We start from the raw sequence: 19,400 nt of genomic DNA, 5'->3' as shown, positions 1-19,400 counted from the left end.
ACAAGAGTGAAAGATGAGGCCATGAACATCTGAATGCAACATATAAGACAGTCCAATGCAGCACACAGAAAAATAGAGTATCATGCATCAAGATTATAACTAATAAAAGAGCAGGAGTTAGGAAATGACTGTATATGGCCTAGTTATGCGTAAGACTACAGATTGTGACTGGAATAATACTTGTTTCTAGCTAAAAGATATTATAATTATTTTTCTTCATTAGAGTTTAACACAACAAAATAGTGATATTTGTAATCCAAAACATTTACTTTAGGAAATAATAACTACAACTTCAAATTTCTGCTTTATTGACATATTTTAATAAAGTACTTGAGTTCTAAAATTTTCCAAATTTATTTGAATTTTCCATTCAATAAATCAGTAATGTTCCACATAGCCCTGTCAGTAAAATTATTTGGAGGCAAACACATTCACTTTGTGAATATTTATGTATCAATTAATACATTTATAGCACTTGGTCCACGATATTAGTCAAACTTTATTAAGTTTGAGATTAAAATAAATTAAAAATAAATTCTAACATTTTCTTCTTGTATCCAATCATCTTCCAACCATCTATAGTATGAGAATACAAAAAATTTTAGACTAACATTATTACATAGGCACACCCTAATAATTTGTTAATAATCAGATGAGTTTAGTCCATATTTTAGACATGCTAAAAATCACAATTTTGAATATACACAAAGGAAAACCATATCCATATTTTACAATTTCTCTAACTTGCTAGTGAATTCATATATGTATTACATTGATTATATATTAATAGACATATAGAAATTATGTGATTATCTGGATTACAGAGTTATAGTCTAAAATAGCAACTTAGACAGCACTGTGAAGATTGGGGGAGGTCCCTTCAAGACCTACAAAAAGCATAGAAAGAGGACTCAAAACCATCCCTCACCTGACTCCCAATCATGGCAACTCTGCTTTTATTTGTTTTATATATTGTGCTTCTCATAAGATTTTCCTAGAAGAAAAGATTCCGAGACATATATATATATATATATATACACATACATATATATATATGAAACCTATGATCTTATTCTATCTAGTAGCGGATTCACAGAAGGCTGGGGAAAATGGGGCAGAGGTCATTTAGATTTCACCAATTTTATATGCACTCATTTGAATATGTGTGGTATATGTGTGTGCATTTGTATGCAATCTTATCAATACGTAGCTTTCTGTAACTGCTGCTGTATCAGGATACGTAACTATTCTGTCACCATGAAGATTTCCTATGCTACCACTTCATATCTACACTCACCCAGTGATATTTCGTTGTGGATTTTAATTTGCATTTCCCTAATGATGTACAATATTTTTGTGATGTTGAGCATCTTTTCATGTGCTTATTCACCATTTTCATATACCTTTTTCATGTCTCCTTTAGTGAAGTGTCTACTCATGTCTTTTGCTCATTTTCTAATTGTGTATTTTGCTGATTTTACTATTTTACTAGTGTTCTTTGTATATTCTAGATAGCAGCTTTATGTCAGATATCTGGTTTGCAAATATTTTATCCTAGTCTTTCGTTTGTCTCTTCCTCCTCTTATGGGGTCTTTCATAGAAAAAAAGATTTTCCTTGTTTTATCAATTTTTGGGTTTTTGCATTTAGATAATAATTATAAAATCATGTTGTTAATTATATTATTTAGAAGCATAGCTAAATTGTTATGATTACTGATATCCTCAGTGGCCATTTACTTTTTTAATAAGGGTTATTTAAAAAATTTTCAAAAACAATTTCATGACCTAAATCACCATCCATGTCCTCATGATAAAATTGTAAATGGGAAGCTCTGCATATCCTAAGGAATGAACATCTGCTGTATTTTAGAAACATTTAAATACTTGTAAAGATGACTGTATAATTTCTCAGTATTCTACTATGAATAATTATTAGTCTTTTTCTTGCGGAAAACGTAACAACAGCTAAAAGTTTGACTACTACATTCCACATATAAAACAATTATGAAAAATTTTAAGTAGTCAGAATAAAAGCAGTCAGGATGCGGACAAATGAGCAGAAGTCAGCAATGACTTTGGCAAACAAAATAACAATGACAGCCACAAAAAACACAATGATACTAACCATTAATTGTCTTACAACTACAATGACACAATTCCTTCAGTGTCTTCCTCATCCACGTAAGTGAAGAGAATGCCCCCTTCTGAAAATTAGAGGTAAAGAAGCAAGCAACTGGAACTGTTGTGTAACTGTATCTGATTCCGTTCTTCTCCTTAATCCAACCCCACAATGTGCTAAGTTTACAACCCATTTAACATTGCAGTTCTTGGCTGCAGCTAGGCTGTCAATGTTGATTGAGTTCCCACACTGTACTGTTTGCTATAAGAAAAGGCCACATAAGACTTGAAGTACAGTCTTCCCCTCTATAACCTCACTAGGGAGTTGGATAAACACCAAATATAAATCAAATTACATATCATTCTGGGAAACACAAAAAGAAACACATAATGATTGAGAAACCTGCAACAATTATGGATAATATAAACCTAAGAATCTTTGATGCTACACAGAGTGATTTAACTACTAAAGTAGCCAGTTTACTTTGCCATTTCATTGACTTTTTAGATACATATTTATCATGAGAGCTACTAGTATACATTGTTTTAAATTATGGGTCATGAGGTCAATTCATTTTATAAAAATGAATACAATAGTATAAGCACAGTGTAAACTTTCAATAAAAATTATTCTTTTAATGACTTTTATTTTGAAAAATGTACAACAATTCAATTGAGTATCAAAAATTTAGTGACATCCCTACCACAATTCAGCACAACAAACATTTGGATCCTATTAGCATAAGTTTTGTAGATTTATGCAGAGATGAAATGAATATTCACTCTTTAGAAACAGTAAAACGTTCATCCTGCACTCCTTATGCCAAAGCTCCAATAGGATTGAACTCTGTACCAGCGCTGTAAATAATTCTGCATGCCTTGGTGAGTAGGGATGAGAGGAGGCTGTAGAAGAGAGTAATGCCACCATACTGTACAAGTCCTTGTAGATATTTGGATTTTATTCTAAGTACAATGATAATTCCTTGTAGGGTTTTAAGCAATGGAGTAACCTTATTTACATTTTCAAATGATCACCTTTTGTATTTTGTAGACAATGGGTTAGAGGAGGATAGGACTAGAAATAGAGAAACTTGAAGGCTAGTGAAGCAGTTCAGACAAGAGGAAATGATGCCTCTGACATCGGTAATTAAGATGTAAAGTGAACAGAATAGAGACACATTGTTGAGATAGCACTGACAAGCCTTGATAAATAAAATATGGGAGAGAGGAAACTCCTAGATTACTGTCTTGAATGAGTGGACGTGTGGAAGTACCATAAAGTGTGACAGAATAAGAGTCCAGGAATAAGCCCTAAGAAATTCTAACATTAACCAGCTGCAGTGGCTCACACCTGTAATCCCAGCACTCTGGGAGGCCAAGACAGCCAGATCACCTGAGGTCAGGAGTTCAAGACTAGCTTGGTCAACATTATGAAACCCTGTCTCTACTAAAACTACAAAATTATCTGGGCTTGGTGGTGGGCACCTGTAACCCCAGTTACTCGGGAGGCTGAGGCTGAGGCTGGACAATCACTTGAACCCAAGAGGCAGAGGTTGCAGTGAGCTGACATCATGCCATTGCATTCCAGCCTGGGTGACAGAGCAAGACTCTGTCTCAAAAAAAAAAAATAAAGAAAGAAAAGAAATTCTAACATTTAGAGGTCAACTAGGATAGATAGAGACAGTGAAAACCCTTGAGGGGAGGCTATAAATGTGAAAGAAAAACCAAGGAGAGAGGAAAAGTACAGTGCTGTCATATACATACATTTATACACACACACACAGGATTAGATGGTCTGATAAAAGGGAGGGAAAGTGGAAATAATTCCTCAGAAAAGATTGGCAAGTAAGGTGAGGAGAGAGAGAATTTCAACCGTTGGGAAATAATAGAATGAAGAGAGTGTGTCAGAGTGGTGTTTTAGATGGGGATCCCAAAGCATGTTCGAATGCTGTTAGGAAAAATCCCACAGCCAGCCAGAAGTGAAGATACAGGATTAAGGGGAATGACCCAGTGGAACAAGATCTCTGAGAAGAAGAATGGGTAAAGGCCCTAGATAATATGTGGTAAGATAAGTCTTTGATACAATGTGGCAGGAAGTCAACTTCTCAATAAATGGTAGTTTACAATATCTCTTTTATCATTCATCTTTGCATCGTAGTGCACAGCTCCCGACTCGTACATATTTGGATTGCAATGAAGACTTGCTGAACAAACAGTTCTGGCTGAAGATGAGGTCCTTAACTAAAGCTACCATCAGCAATACATGCAGCTGTTGTAGATTTTACACTATACTAAACGCTGTCCTCTGAAACTCCAGCTAATGCTGTGTGCTTTAAAAAAAGAAAAACAAAACAAAACCCAAGTTGGTGATTGTGAAATGACAGTAAAGAATGGAGTTTTGAAAAGTAGGGGTAGCGCAAAACCAGAGAAGCTCTGAGGCGAGTAGCCGTATCTTAATAAGAATCTTGGTGTTTGTGTATTTTCGATTTCTTGTCCACTAGGTGGTGGAACAGAGTCCCTATCTAAACGGCAGTTTTTTCCTCACAGGTTTGTGTTTCTCTCACAACGCCTACACAGGTCTTTGCATTCCAAAGAAATCCAAGAAATTCAATCTCTTCAAAACTGCCGCTTGGAAAAACAGAACGCTCAAATGACAAGTGTGAGGAAAGCTGGGAAGAGACGATGCGGAGTGCGGAAACACCAGGACCAGGGGAGCGAAACCACATTTCCCAGAAAGCCACGGGCTGGCCTACAACCACCGCGCTCCCCAAGCCCGCCGGAAGCCGCCGTCTCACTCTTCAGTAACCTGTTCGCCGCCGTCCCTTTTTCTAAGGAACGTAGGGAAAGCCAAGGAAGGAAAGGCTAATTTTAGTACAGCAGCGAAGGTTTAGCCACCAGAGTGTCTTTCAGAGCCGTGGTTATTCCGACCTTCGCTTGCAAAGGAATTGGAAAGCCCACCGCAGCCGGGCTGGGCCCACGGGCCATGTGACCAGTCGGGGTCACGTGACTCCAGAGCCCGGCAGCTGAAGTCTGTTACCCCGGCAACTGGTGGACCCGCACGTACCTTTCCGGAAAGCGCGGAATTCAGAGGCAGGGGTAAGAGGTAAGGTGTGGACGCTAGTTTCCTGCCCATATCTCCATGGCCGAGGTCGTGCCTCAGACCCGATCCAAAGTCTTTAGTTTTCAGGGTCATTTCCCTTCTCCGTCCGGAGCCCACGGAAAGTGCGTCTTTGCCTTCCCGCCAACCTCCGAACCCGCGCTTATGGGGCAGGGTTGCCGCCAGGCTTGAGAACCTTTTGGTGGAGCCCGCCTCTGACCAAGCTACTGAGGCCCAGACCTTAACCGCACTTGCCTTGAACTGATCGCAAGTGCTAATAAGGGGAAGAGGTGTTATTCTGCACAATGCTGCGGGTATTGTCCCGGTCCGCAAGCCCACCTTCCCTCCCCCATCCCTGCAGAAGAAAGCTGGGATTTGAGCTGCGCCAAGGAGTTCAGGAACTGGGAGTCGACTGGGGTTGGGTTCTTTAGGTGTATAGGGGAAAGCTTTCCTTTGCAAGTCACTGGATTCTACTTGTGTTCAGCGCAGTTTTTGTCTCTTCCCTCGCTTCAAAAGAAGCATAATTAGTACTGATTTGTGTACTGATTAAGTACTCTTTAAGTATTTTGAATCTTCTTAGTAAATTCCATTTATGTATATTTTGAAACATCCCCGAATCTGGATACAGCCTGCATTACGAAACTATTAATATGTGTTGGTAAAATAACGGGCAGGTAGCACAAACTGTTTTGTGCTTTGCTAGAAACAGTCCTTTGGATTTGCTGACTTTTAGTTTTTAAGATTACCTGTGAAGACCTGGTTTGTGTTTCAGTGGTATTAACATATGCACACAAATGTAGATTTGGGAAATATTGTAGAGACCACACTTTAACAATTGGATGTTAACAGATGAAAACAATTCTAAACGCTGAGTACAAGACACTCGTTAACAATTGGATGTTAACAGATGAAAACAATTCTAAACGCTGAGTACAGGACACACTCGTTAACAATTGGATGTTAACAAGTGAAAACAATCCTGAACACTGAGTATAAGACATCCTTGTCAGAGCTGCTTTTTTAGATCAGTTTGCATAATGAATTAGGAATCTCTTGACCAACTTAAAAAAATTGTACATGTATACTATATCATAAAATTTGTACATATATATTGAATCGTTAACAGACATGTCTTAAGCTTAAGTTTGGTCGTGTTCATGATGTGTTGGCTTTCCTCAAAAGATGTTTATGTCTCTTGTCGTTTAGTGCTTCCAGTGTTTGAGATACTTGAGAATGTTCACTCTGGGAGGTCAAAATTGTTGACTATGGCTGACTGTTCCCAAGAAGAGCTAGATGAAGAGTTTGAACAGTTTATGAAAGAGGTAAGTTTATATTTTTAAAAGCTATATTATAAATTTGTCTCAAAAGACTCCTCCTTCAATTCCCTCACCTCAAAGATACAGTTAGTCCATCACCAAACTCTCAACTCCCCTCATCCCTCTAGCTCTCTCCCTTTTCTCTGCCACTGATAGTTCAGTGCCATCATCTCAACTGAGCTATTGCAGCAGTTCCCAACTCATGACCCAGCATTCCTTTCACCGCTCACTGCACTGCAGTCAGACTCTGTTCCTCCTAGTAAAAGACTATTGGTATCCCATCAAATGTAGGAAAAAATCCAAACTCCTTACCGTGGTTAGAAAGCTTTTCATAGTTTTGGTCTTACATATGTCACTGCCTTCATATTCCTCTTTCATCCACTTTATCTATTTCATAGTGGCCTTTTTTCTCTCCCAGACATTTCAAGCTCATTTCACCTTAGGATCTTTGCACTCACTGTTCCCTCTGCCAATATTCTTCACCTGGCTGGTGAAGATCTTACCTTAAATATTACTACTTCAGAGAGGCTTCTTCTGTTTGTCCAGTAAAAGGTAACCACGAAGTCACTTGTTAATCTAGTATGTATTTAATTATTTTTATAGCATTTAGCACATTAATTACTTTTCTTGTGTGGATCTGTTTACTGCTTCTCATTATAAGATTGTTTGTAAAGTGATGACTCTGTTTATTGCTATTATATATCTACATGTTCATTACTAATCTACAGTACTTAAATATTTCAATGAATAAATCAAATGGTATATACCACGTTCTCTGTACAGTCATGTACCTCATAAAGACATTATGGTTAGCAGCAGACCACATGTATAACAATGATTTCATAAGACTCTAAAGGGTCTGTCCTATAAAGGTGTACCTTTTAAATCTTCTGTACCATATGTTTACTGTAGCTTTTCTATGTTTAGATACAAATGCTTGCCATTGTGTTACAGTTGCCTGCAAGATTCAGTGTAGTACATGCTGAACAGCTTTGCAGCCTAGGAACAATAGGCTATACCATATAGCCTAGGTGTGGAGTAGGCTATACCATGTGGCCATCTAGTTTGTGTAAGTACACTCTGTGATGCTCCTACGATGAAATCCTATTTCTCAGAACATATCCCCATCGTTAAGCAATGCCTAACTCTATATAAATGGAGGGGCCTTGTAGAACATTCAAGAGAGTCACATTTTAAGCTGTTATACTTCAAACATTCTTGTTTAAAAAGGGGAGTTTAACAGGAAAAAAACTTTAGTTTCATTATCTGTCTAATGGAAAAATAATGCCTTCTTTGTAGGATTGTTTGAAGGATTAAAAAAAGCATCTGCCAGTTGCTAAGATGTAATAGGCACTTGGAATAAGTTTCATTTACCGTTTGAAAAGTTGATTTTTAAAATTTCAAATACAGGCACATTTTGAAAATTATAGGAATGATTTTTCTTGTAAAAGACAGCAGAACAGGCCTTTTACATGTTTTTATTCTTCCCTCATTTACCACCCTTCCAGCATACACAGTCTCCAACACTCTCCTTCCCCTGTCTTCTGTCTCTGTCTCTCTCCCTCTTATATCCATCCTGTTTTGCAATGTTTCATTTTTATTTTTTTTTTAATATGAAAGTCATGATTTTAGAGTCATGCTAACCTCTTTTCTCACTTTGGTAAATTATTGTTCAAACAATTAATTCAAAGGCATCATTTATATATCTTTGTTTTTAGGAGAGTGGTGGTACTAGCTTTTTAAAAATAGCTTTATTGAGACGTAATTCACATACCATTTAATTCTCCCATTTTTAATGTGCTGTTCTGTGGTTTCAGAGTTATGTAACCACCACCACAATCAATTTTAGGAATTTTTATCACCCCAAAAAGAAATCCCATATCTGTTGGTAATTACTCCATCTCCTCGTTCCCCCTTCCCTAGCCTTAGGAAACTACTTATTTACTTTCTGTCTCTAAACGTTTGCCTGTTACACACATTTCATAGAAATGGAATTATATATCATGAGGCCCCTTGGGTCTGGCTTTTTGTACTTAGCATGATGTTTTCAAGGTTCATCCATGTTTTAGTATGTATTAATACTTCATTTCTTTTTATAGCTGAGTAATATGTCATTGTGTAAATGTACCACGTTTTGTTTTTCAACCTATCAGTTAACATCTGGGTTCTTTCCACTTTTTGGCAGTTAGGAGCAATGCTGCTATGACCAATCATGTACAAGTTTTTGTGTGGTTGTGTTTTCATTCCTCTTGTGTATATGCCAAAGAGTGAAATTGCTGGATCATATAGTAGTTCTGTGCTTGCCAGACTGTTTTTTAAAATGGCTGTGCTATTTTACATTTTCACCAATAGTGTATTACTTTATCAAAGTTCCCATTTCTTTTTTTATTTTTAGACTGAGTCTTGCTCTGTTGCCCAGGCTGGAGTGTGCATTGATACAATCTTGGCTCACTGTAACTTCTGCCTCCTGGGGTCAAGCGATTCTCCTGCCTCAGCCACCTAAGTACCTGGGATTACAAGCACCTACCACCATGCCCAGCTAATTTTTGTGCTTTTAGTAGAGACAGGATTTCACCATGTTGGCCAGGCTGGTCCCAAACACCTGACCTCAAGTGATCCGCCTGCCTTGGCCTCCCAAAGTGCTGGGGTGATAGGTGTGAGCCACTGTGCCCAGCCCAGAGTTCCAGTTTCTCCATATGCTTGCTAACAACTGTTATATCTGAGAATCAGCTTTTTTGTTTTGTTTTGTTTATTTTTTATTTTTTTGAGATGGAGCCTCACCCTGTCACCCAGGCTGGAGTGCAGTGGCATGATATTGGTTCACTGTAACCTCCACCTCCCGGGTTCAAGCGATTCTCCTGCCTCAACCTTCTGCATACCTGGGATTATAGGCACATGTCACCATGCCTGGCTAATTTTTATATTTTTAGAAGAGACAGGGTTTCACCACGTTGGTAAGGCTGGTCTCAAACTCCTGACCTCGTGATCCACCTGCCTTGGCCTCCCAAAGTGCTGGGAATACAGGTGTGAGCCACTGTGCCCAGCCTGTTTTGTTTTATTTTTAACAAATTATCTTAAAAATAATTAATGAAAGTGCTAGGAAGCACTGTAGAAGGTTGTTTAAAGTGAGAACACTTACCATGTATTAGAAAGTTGGGTGAACAATCTTCATTTATTTTACTCTTTGTCATGGCCCTACAAGATCAGTGATACCATGCCTATGTTGCAGATAAGCAAACTGTAAAAATGGGAGGAGAGAGAAATGGAACACCTCAAAATGATACTGAAGTTTAGAGAGTAAGTGAAAAGTGATGTAGCTAACTAATTTCAGAAGTTCTGATGGGATAGGCAATATTTTTCTTCCATCCTCCTGTCTTCCTAACTGGTTGTTAGTGAAGACAGTTCTTTTTTAACATTTTAAAATTGACATTCTTCAGGTCACTGAGGTAGAGTTTTTTGTTTGGCAAGTGGAAGCGCTGTTGTTTTAGAAGTTTAAAACGTCACTCAGATAATATTCTAGTTGGGGAACTACATAGTATGGCGGAAAGTGGACATGAGTTAGTCAGACATGGATTTAAATGTCACTTTGTAAAGCTTACTAACAGTAGCAGTAGCAACTTGGGCAAGTTGCTTAACCTCTTAGAGCTTCAGTTTCCCCATGAGTAAATTTCTGCAGGGTTGTTTAAAGATTAAGTGAGATAACCTGAGTATAGATCCTGACATAGAGCAGGCATGTGGTAAATGTTGGTTTCTTTCCCAGAAAAAGTTATGTGGGATAAGATTGAAAAAGGCTCAAAAGCAGAATCCAGGAGAAGTCTCCTGATAAATAAATAAGCAAAAAAAAAAAAAAAAAAAAAAAAAGCTATTAAGATAGGTGGGTGGGAGTAGCCACAGATCTGAAGAATAACCTGGAGGAAGTGATGCTACTGAAGTCAAGGTACAGAATTTCAAGAAGTAAGAGTAAGAGTTGATCACCAGTAGCAAATTCCATGATGTCATCAGGGAGGATAACTGACAGTGGTACTTTATTTGTGACATTTAGGGGGCCTTTAGTGCCTGGAGGAGAGCTGTTTTGGATGGGAACCAGATTATAAGGGGTAAAGTAGTGAACTCAAGAAGTTGGTATATCAAGGAAATGTAATAGGTAGAGTAAAAGAGAAGTAGGGATAAGGAATTTTTTTGTTTTGTTTTACTTTTCTTTTTTCAAATTTGAGTAGAATGTTCATTTTTTCATTCCACGGTTTCGCCTGCTACTGTGCTAGGCACTGGAGATGCAGTGCTGAGCAGGTGTATGATCAGAGGGAAGGGAGGGGAGTAGAGAGAGAAGGGAGTGAAGATACGGAAATCAAGTGGGGTAACCAAGGAAGGAGAACCTAGAGAAGTTCCACTTGGAGGGAGGAAAAAATTGTGTTGTCTGAAAGACGAAAGAGGTGCCTTCACAGGTAAGTTTAGTAGTGGAGTGAGGTGGGTGGTGTTTGAAGGTTTTTATTTCTCAGTGAAAAGAGTGACCAAGTTATTGGCTAAAGCGCTGGGGGGTGGAATTGAGGTTAGAGCACGGGATTTAGGATTGTAGTAAAATTTGGACTGGAATTGTAGAAAAAAGCAAATAAACGTTTATTAATCACTGAAAAAAATGCTGATTTTTCTGGTCAATTTCCTCCTCCTCTTCACACCCTGAAACTCAGTTCTTCCTTATCTTGAAATTCTGTTTTTCTAGAGTGATGCTAAGCAGTTTTGTTCAACCATTATTTATTTTTTTTTTTTTTTGCCATTATTTATTCTTAAACCTTAGAGAATGTCTAGAAAATAGGATTATATCCTCCTGTTTTTTCTTTCCTGAAAAAATTTTTTGATCAAGTTTCATTTGTTTGTTGTTATTCTCCTGGTTTACTTGATTAATTATGAAATTGATGCTCAGAGATGTATATCAGATTTTTGTTATTTTGGCCACGTTTGTAGATATGAACTTATATATTATTGGTGAAAATGTTATTTATCTATGTAACAGCTGAACTGTGCGCGAACTAATAGAAACATACTTGATGAATCTGAGATTCTTGAATTTACACTGTATTTTCAAATTCAGTATCTTGTATCTGATTTAGCTTTCAGATGATTCTTCTGAAAATTCAGACAAAACAGCTAGACAACCTAAAAAAGACATGAAGAAGAAAGATACGGTGCCTTGGTGGATGACTGAAGATGATTTTAAGGATGATGGTAAATGTTGCTAATTTTTCGTTTCAAATTATTTGACCACAAGGGGTCAGTCAAGACTTCTGGATTTTGTTACTTCACTATAAATATGTAAAGAAAATAATACTAATAATGTGGATTTTTGAAGTTTGAATTGATTTTCATATAATCAGTACTTTATTATGTGATTGAGCTTCTGTTATAACATCAGCATATTTTACACGGAGATAATTTATATTTACTTAAGCTGACAAATCAGGTATATTTATTATGTTTAATGATAAATTGATTTAAGGTAATTTAATAAGATTGTATTCTGGCAGTATATTAATGTCATTGCATTGGGAAGATTTTAACAAACCTGTAGACTTTGATATCACAGTTTGTTAATGACAGTAGTATAAAAAAATTTACTGCATATATATATGTATGTGTTTATATGCCTCATATATATGTATATGATATACCCAGGCTGAAGTACAGTAGTATAGTTATAGCATACTGTAATTTCAAACTCCTGGACTCAAGCAATCTTGCCACCTCAGCTTTCTGAGTAGCTAGGACTACAGGTGCATGCCAATATGCCTGGCTAGTTTTTTTATTTCTTTTAGAGATAGGGTCTCTCTCTATATTACCTAGACTAACCCCGAACGTGCCTTAGGCAATCCTTCCACCTTGACCTCCCAGAACACTGAGATTACAAGCATGAGCTACCACACCTGGCCTGATACGTTTATTATATATGATAATGCCATATCTGTAAACAATGCAGACTGCTTCTATTTCAGTACCTACATTCAGACCATTTGTGGATCAGTGTTAAGCATAATTTTGTAAACTGATATGATTTCTGTGTCTCTTCTCTAGGGAAAAAATTTACCTATGGGCTTTTATTTTGTCCCCATAAAATTGAGCCTGAATTCATGTAATAATTAAGGCCCTGCTTGATCTGATTGGAACCGTGCTTTCTTGTGTGCTGTAGCCATATTTAACATTCCTTATCTCCTGGAATCACCATAGACCTCCATGCCTCTGTTTATTACCTCATGCTTCCTTGCCATTAGAATGCCTTTTCCTTCCATCTTTCTTGCCCAATAAAACCTAGCATCACCACTTTTTGCAGTCCTTCACTCTGTCTTCTAGCTCTCTTGTCACAATTAGTTTCCCCTTCATTTTGATGTCAAAACACCATAATAACACACATTGTGTTGATAGTTGTAACCTATAGGACAGCTCCTGAGGTTGGGAGCTTTGTGAGGGCAAGGCAGGAAACACTTCTTTGTCCTTGTATCCCCTGACCCTCAACATTATCAACATTAAGTGATAAACTTGTTTAATAAATGCATGTTAAAGTAGATTTGACAGTTACTTCTCTGTTCTTTTTAATACTATACTTTAAAGAAATTCCTTATTGAAAAATGCACTGAATTTTTTTATAAATTCTTAAATTATGTAACATGCTCAAGTTTATAGTGAAGAATTATGTTTTAGAATCTCTCCCCACTTTTAATGTTTGAAAAGGATATTATAAGATGAAGCACTATTGGAATTATTGACAAAGATTTGGGACATAAAGCCTTTTGTCTAGAAGATAATGACTCAGAGCAGATAGATATAAACCAATCCTACAGAAAAGAATAGGTCCTAGACCAAAAATACATTGATTCTTAGCCTTTTCCAAGAATACAGTAATTAGGAAATTGAAGATAGAATTTGTGACTTCTTAATAAGGCTTCCTTCTAACCAAAAGTTATATTTTTTCTAATCTTAATATTTATAGCATACATTTTCAGTTTTCTAGTTTTTGAAGAAAACAAAGAACAAAACATTAAAATGCAAAAAAAAAACAAAATTAAACATACATTACAATTATTTACCTTTTCCATATATCAGTTTTTTACAACAAACATATACTAGTAAAATAAGGAGATTTTGATACTGTATAACTTTACAAGTTTTTTCTAGTGCTTTTGGAATGCAGAGCGAGACCCTATGCCTAGCCTATGAGGACGAGCGCAGTCCAACCATTGACTTCCTTCTCTGGGCTTATTTCCTTTCAGGCTTACCCTCACCTTCTGGATCCAGCCTCACTGGCCTTTTTGCATCAGCAAATGTGGCCTGCCCTTCCCATTGTCACACTTCTGTACCTGCTAATCCCCCTACCTGTACTGGTCTCCCTGTCCTAGTTCACCTAGTTATTTCCTGCTCTTTCTTCACATCTTAGCAGAAATACTACTACCTTACAGAAATATTTTTAGATTTTCCTGTCTTGGTATTACCACCCCCATTAATCTCATATAATTCCTTCAAAGCGGACTTGTAATTCACATTTAGCTTTGCTCTGTGAACACTGCTGCTTCTCTAGTAACTTCCGGTGGTTACTGTTTTCTTTGCCACGTCTCTTGTTCCATTAGACTTGGAAAAGGAGTAGATTATTGTTCGTTGCTATTTTCTAGACCATTCTCCTTCCAGTCTCCTTATGAACCATGCCATCAGACCACCTACCTACTGTGTCTCTTTGCTGCAGTTATTTACTGAACTCTGGGTTATTCCTCCTCATTCCTCTTAAGATTTTAGCTGCTGTTTCACTGTGAGTCTCCAATTCTCTTGTCTAGTTATTGGTGACTGTATTAAGCACATAGCTAATGCCTCTAATAACCGGCTTCTAAGTTCCTTAAACTTCTTTACACCAAAAAATCTTGCCTACCACATCATAGCCACCTACTCCCTCTAATAACTTCTTATTTCACTTGTTATAAAGGCTAATGACCTTCAAGCTACCACCCACCCCAGTTCTGCACCCTGAGTTTTTTGACCTCTCAACTTAGACTACCTTTCCATTGCTTATGCAAATATTACTACCCTGGCCTTCTTTCTCTTCACACATGTCTGGGCATTTTCTTGGCTTAGAGGCTTTACACTTCTTTCCTCTTCCTTAAACACTCTTCACCCATGTATTCATGTTAATTGGTCCCTCACCCCCCCCAAGCCATAGCTCAAATGTTAGCTTCTCAGTAAAGGCCCTCCTGACCACCCTGTTTCAAGTTGTAGTGCCCTCCATTCCTACATTCTCTGTTCCTCTTTCTTGTTTTATTTTTGTTCTTGGCACTTAACTGTCTTCTCATGTACTGTTTAATTGCAGTGTACGTATTTGTTTTACTTTTGCTTGCCTCAACTCACATAAATGAGCAGGGATTTTTGTCTTCTGTTCACTGATAAAGCCCCAGTATTTAGAACAATGCCTGGTGTGTAGTAGGCACGCATAAATACTTGCTATTGTCTCCTCCTGTTAGATTTTAACCTTCATGATGGTAAAGACCTTCATTGTATAGCTGCACTAATGATGTTCTAGGCACATAGTTTGTCAAAAAATTTGAATAAAATAAATAATACTCAGAACTTTTGCTACATAAACGTAAGTTATACTTTCTTTCTCAAGATTCATAGAATATTTTTGAAACATTTTATTATAAAAAAATTCAAACATATACCTAAATACAATATACACCATGTAGACAGATGTAATATCTTTCTAGAGGTTTAGAATTATTCTAGAGAAGCTTTAAACCTTACATATTATCAATAGGAGATACTCGATGTACCCATTGCCTATCTGTGACAATTGCTATTAACTCATGGCCAATCGTGTTTCATCAATATCCTCTTTTATTCTCCACCTTCTGAGGCTCAGGATTATTCTGAAACAATTCTCCAACAGCGTATTAGTTCTCTCCACATATATTTCAAAGTATCTCTGAAAAGAAGTACTCTCTTTTAAAAACATAACCATAGGCTGGGCATGGTGGCTCACGCCTGTAATCCCAGCACTTTGGGAGGCCAAGGTGGGTGGATCACCTGAGGTCAGGAGTTTGAGACCAGCCTGGCCAACATGGTGAAACCCCATCTCTATTAAAAATAATAATAATAAAAACTAACCATAATATTATCTAAGAATTATCTATAACAATGTCTTAGTATCACCAAATATCTAATCAGTCATAAAACACTTTCAATATGCTTAATATATATTAGCCTTACAGAAAATGTCAAATTCCTTTACGCTGTGAGAGACTATAATAGCCTCCCATCCCCTAACAGTAATGCACATATCCCGGCGTGAGAACGTGTCATGCAGTGAGCCACTGATTCCATTGTTTTAGAAATAATGATTTTGAAAGATCTTTTAATATTTCCATCTATTTTTTGAAATGATATTTACACTAACAAAGGCTTCTGTCTAGCCCAGTAGGTTTTTAATTTGTACCTACTTTGCCCCCTTGTGTTTTGTTGTACTAATTCATGCCACCTGCAGTCTATTTCCAATAGCTTTAAGAGTTCAGCAACAAACCCTCTGAGAAATATAAAGAACAGAGGGAATAAGGCAGAAGTTACTCTTTAAAGTGGTATGGTATACTGAGTTAAGTAATTGGCCTTCAAAGTAATTTTAAAAATTTTGTCTCATCGTGCAAATATTTGAAGTAGTCTATTTAATATGATCCAGTGCCGCCAAATAGAAGTGTAATCTTTCTTTTGTGAGTTTTGAGTCTGATGGACTTTTATTTAATAGAGCAGATTTATTTTGTAGCTACTGTGAACAAAATTAGCATAACTGTATTATTGTGTTGTCATAGTGGTCAAAACAGTGCTCCTAACATAAATATTCATTTGTATTAAATTCTGTTCCTAGGACTGCTTGGAACAAATGTGAGCTATTTGAAAACAAAGAAGACTTCTCAACCTGTTACGGAAATAGGAGAGGAGTCTGCTGGAAAGATACAGTTTCTTAAGAGCAGTGGAACCTCTCTCTTAAGTACTGACAGCTTAGAAACAAATGGTAAGAAATGCAAGGGATATGAGTTGGTAAATTAATTTCTATGCTTATATTCGGAATTACAAAAATTGACTTATAACTATCTTGAAACCTTCTTTACTGAAGCATGTAGACAGATTCAACATCTTCCTAGAGGTTTAGAATTATTCTAGAGAAGCTTTAAACCTTGCATATTATCAATAGGAAATCATATTTGATGAGTGAGAGTAAATGTTTATAAAATTTTTTAAATTTGCTATATAATGTGAATAGATGCATCATTTAAATCAAAGTTTTCAAAATTCTGTATATCACTAAAATATATTTGTGCTTTCCATTTAGAACTGGTAGTTTCTGAGCTCAACCATAGTATTCTCGGAGTGGGATTGGACACATTAGAAGAACAAGAGGAGAAAGAACAATTTTTTGCCAGGCTTGAGAAAGGCTTGACATCTTCCATTGATTATTCGAGATTAAATAAGGAATTGGATTCTAATGACTCTATACATTTTAAAGCTTTACAAAGGTAAAGTACGGTGTAAACTATTAATGATTTTCATGTTTTTTATATTTTTGGAAGGCTGATATATGCATGGTTTTAAATAGGTAAACAGGCAAAATTAAATCTTATTTTTAAAATTATCTGTTCATCATTATAGTTAGGGTTTTTCTTATATATGAGTAGAATATGTTTTCTTTGTATTTAAGAGCCCATGCTGCCTTCAGAATCTCAAATTTCATGCTATTGAGACTAATAGTACATTGCTAAGAAGTCCTTACTGGGAAAGTAATTTATTAAGTCATTTTCAGGAAAAAAACAGAAAGGGAAGTGGGAACCAAGGAGCAAAGACAGATTTGATATTTGTCTTAACCTCTGTATGGTTGACCCTGATTGTTATTGGGAAACCTCATTTATTCTAGAAATCCCACTAGTTTACTGAGCTGATCTTCTCTTAATTACGCTAGACCATTGCCACTCTCAAGACCTTTGAAACCTGAGGTCTTTAATGCCCTTATTTAGTTATCCATATAATTCTTAAAATTACGAGTATAAAGCAGATGTACAGTTTTATTTAGGATTTTGAGTTCACAAAGGTATAATTAAGGGTCAGGAGGATCATAATCTCTGATTCTTAGAGTGCCTGGTCTCTCTCTACAAGATGATTAGGTTTTTATGGACAGTGGATAAAGAAATACATTTACTGTCATGAACTCTACGGGGTCTGAGATTTTTACTCTACTTGGCAAGCTAACAAGTTAGCCTGCCAGTTTTATGATGGTGATGATAGACGCAAAATTCCTGGGTCAGAATTAAAGAGCAAAGGCAGTACCTGAATGTTACGTTTGTTCGCATTGGTTCCCCTTGCCCTATGAGTATGCTGAGGGCAAGGCAAAGGATCCGTGATGGATGTATGCACAGCAGGGTTGTGTTACAGAGGAGAAACACTGTCACAGAAGAGGAACACTGAGCTTGGAAAATATATTCCTTAGAAAAAGCCTGCTCTTTGTTCGGAAATATTACCCAAATGGCATAGTGAATAATGGTCAGGGTCTTGCACTGTTGGTATATTCAGTAAGAATGTACAAGGATACTCAGGGCCTGTGGTCATTGCCACTCCCAAGGGTGTCAATACAGATTAAGCATGCTCAGTTTTGTGGGCCACCAATTTTTGGCACTTTACAACATTTTTTAACATTTTTCTTATTTCTTAATAATATTCTTAAGTATTGATATTTCTGCTCTAGAACAGGCTGGTCAAAGTACAGGATAGCATTGAGCATGCAATGTTAAGTGTTTGTTCCTATCATCATTATGATATTAGTTTTATAGTTTCTCCAACGATCTCACTAAAGAGGATTGATAGACCTAAAAGGTAGAACTGATTCCTGGATTGAGAGAAAGCAGTATATGAATTAATATATCCAATGGAATTAAATCATACTCAAGCTCCTTTGTCCCCTTGCTTAGGTTTTGGTTCCTATTCAGCCTCCATTTCAGGATTAAATTGCTTAGTAGCATGTGAGTGCTAACCTTAGCATTTTTTTTTTCTGACTTTCATATGGATTCACTGGTTCTAATAGCTTGTGTTCAATTTCTAATCTTTAGTGTAGAGGGATATCTAGGGTTATAAGATAAAATTTGTACATGTAAATGCACATAGTAATAAAATTGTGTGTATTTAAGAAATAGGGCATCTTTTTCCTTTGTAATACTTTTATAGCTATAATTAATCATATGTTTTGAAGATGCTTAATTTTCAAAAAATTTTCCTTAGAAGTTCCCAAATTTTTAGGTTTTGATAGAACAAGAGTACTTGAGAGAGGACATGTACAATTTTAGGGATTTTTTTTTTTTTTTAAGATACACAGAAAGAGTTGCATGAGGATATATTTTTAACATGTAATGCTAAATTTAAAAAATATTTTTTCCAGTAATCAAGCCAATTTAGACCTAACTGATGACAAACATGAGAATGGATTGAAACACGAGGAACTGGCAGGTAATTTCATTGGTTTTTAAATTTGTAATATTTGAAAAGATAATATAGCTTTTTTTTTTCCCCATTTATTTTATTGCATTTTAGGTTTGGGGGTACATGTGAAGAACATGGAAGCTTGTTGCATAGGTACACCCGTGGCAGTGTGATTTGCTGCCTTCCTCCCCAACACCTACATCTGGCATCACTCCCCTAGCTATCTCTCCCCAGCTACCCACCCTCCACCGGCCCTCCCCTATTTCCCCCCAACTGACTCCAGTGTGTAGTGCTCCCCTCCCTGTGTCCATGTGTTCTCATTGTTCAACACCCGCCTATGAGTGAGAACATGCGGTGTTTGATCTTCTGCTCTTCTGTCAGTTTGCTGA

General features: G+C 36.8%; 1 protein-coding gene across 7 annotated transcripts in view; it reads left to right on the top strand.

Annotated features, from left to right (window-relative positions):
- Positions 1–4,853: 4,853 nt before the first annotated feature.
- CEP162 (centrosomal protein 162) overlaps positions 4,854–19,400 on the top strand; it is a 109,375-nt gene continuing 94,828 nt past the window's right edge. For 2 of the 7 annotated variants that reach the window (XM_037731763.1, XM_017509662.2), the window contains exons 1-6: positions 4,854–5,221; positions 6,422–6,537; positions 11,637–11,751; positions 16,415–16,561; positions 16,880–17,063; positions 18,971–19,038. In XM_037731763.1, coding sequence (XP_037587691.1) covers positions 6,481–6,537; positions 11,637–11,751; positions 16,415–16,561; positions 16,880–17,063; positions 18,971–19,038 — 571 coding nt within the window. In that variant the 5' untranslated portion in view covers positions 4,854–5,221; positions 6,422–6,480. Of the gene's footprint in view, positions 5,222–6,421; positions 6,538–11,617; positions 11,752–16,414; positions 16,562–16,879; positions 17,064–18,968; positions 19,039–19,400 lie in introns of those variants that run through there. The other 5 variants (XM_017509664.2, XM_037731765.1, XM_017509665.2 and 2 more) reach the window with 5 other exon arrangements.

This window comes from Cebus imitator, unplaced genomic scaffold (assembly GCF_001604975.1).
Source record: "Cebus imitator isolate Cc_AM_T3 unplaced genomic scaffold, Cebus_imitator-1.0 Scaffold418, whole genome shotgun sequence".
NCBI lineage: Eukaryota > Metazoa > Chordata > Mammalia > Primates > Cebidae > Cebus > Cebus imitator.
The sequence above is the reverse complement of the archived record's forward strand: the minus strand, read 5'-3'. Positions and strand labels throughout refer to the sequence as shown.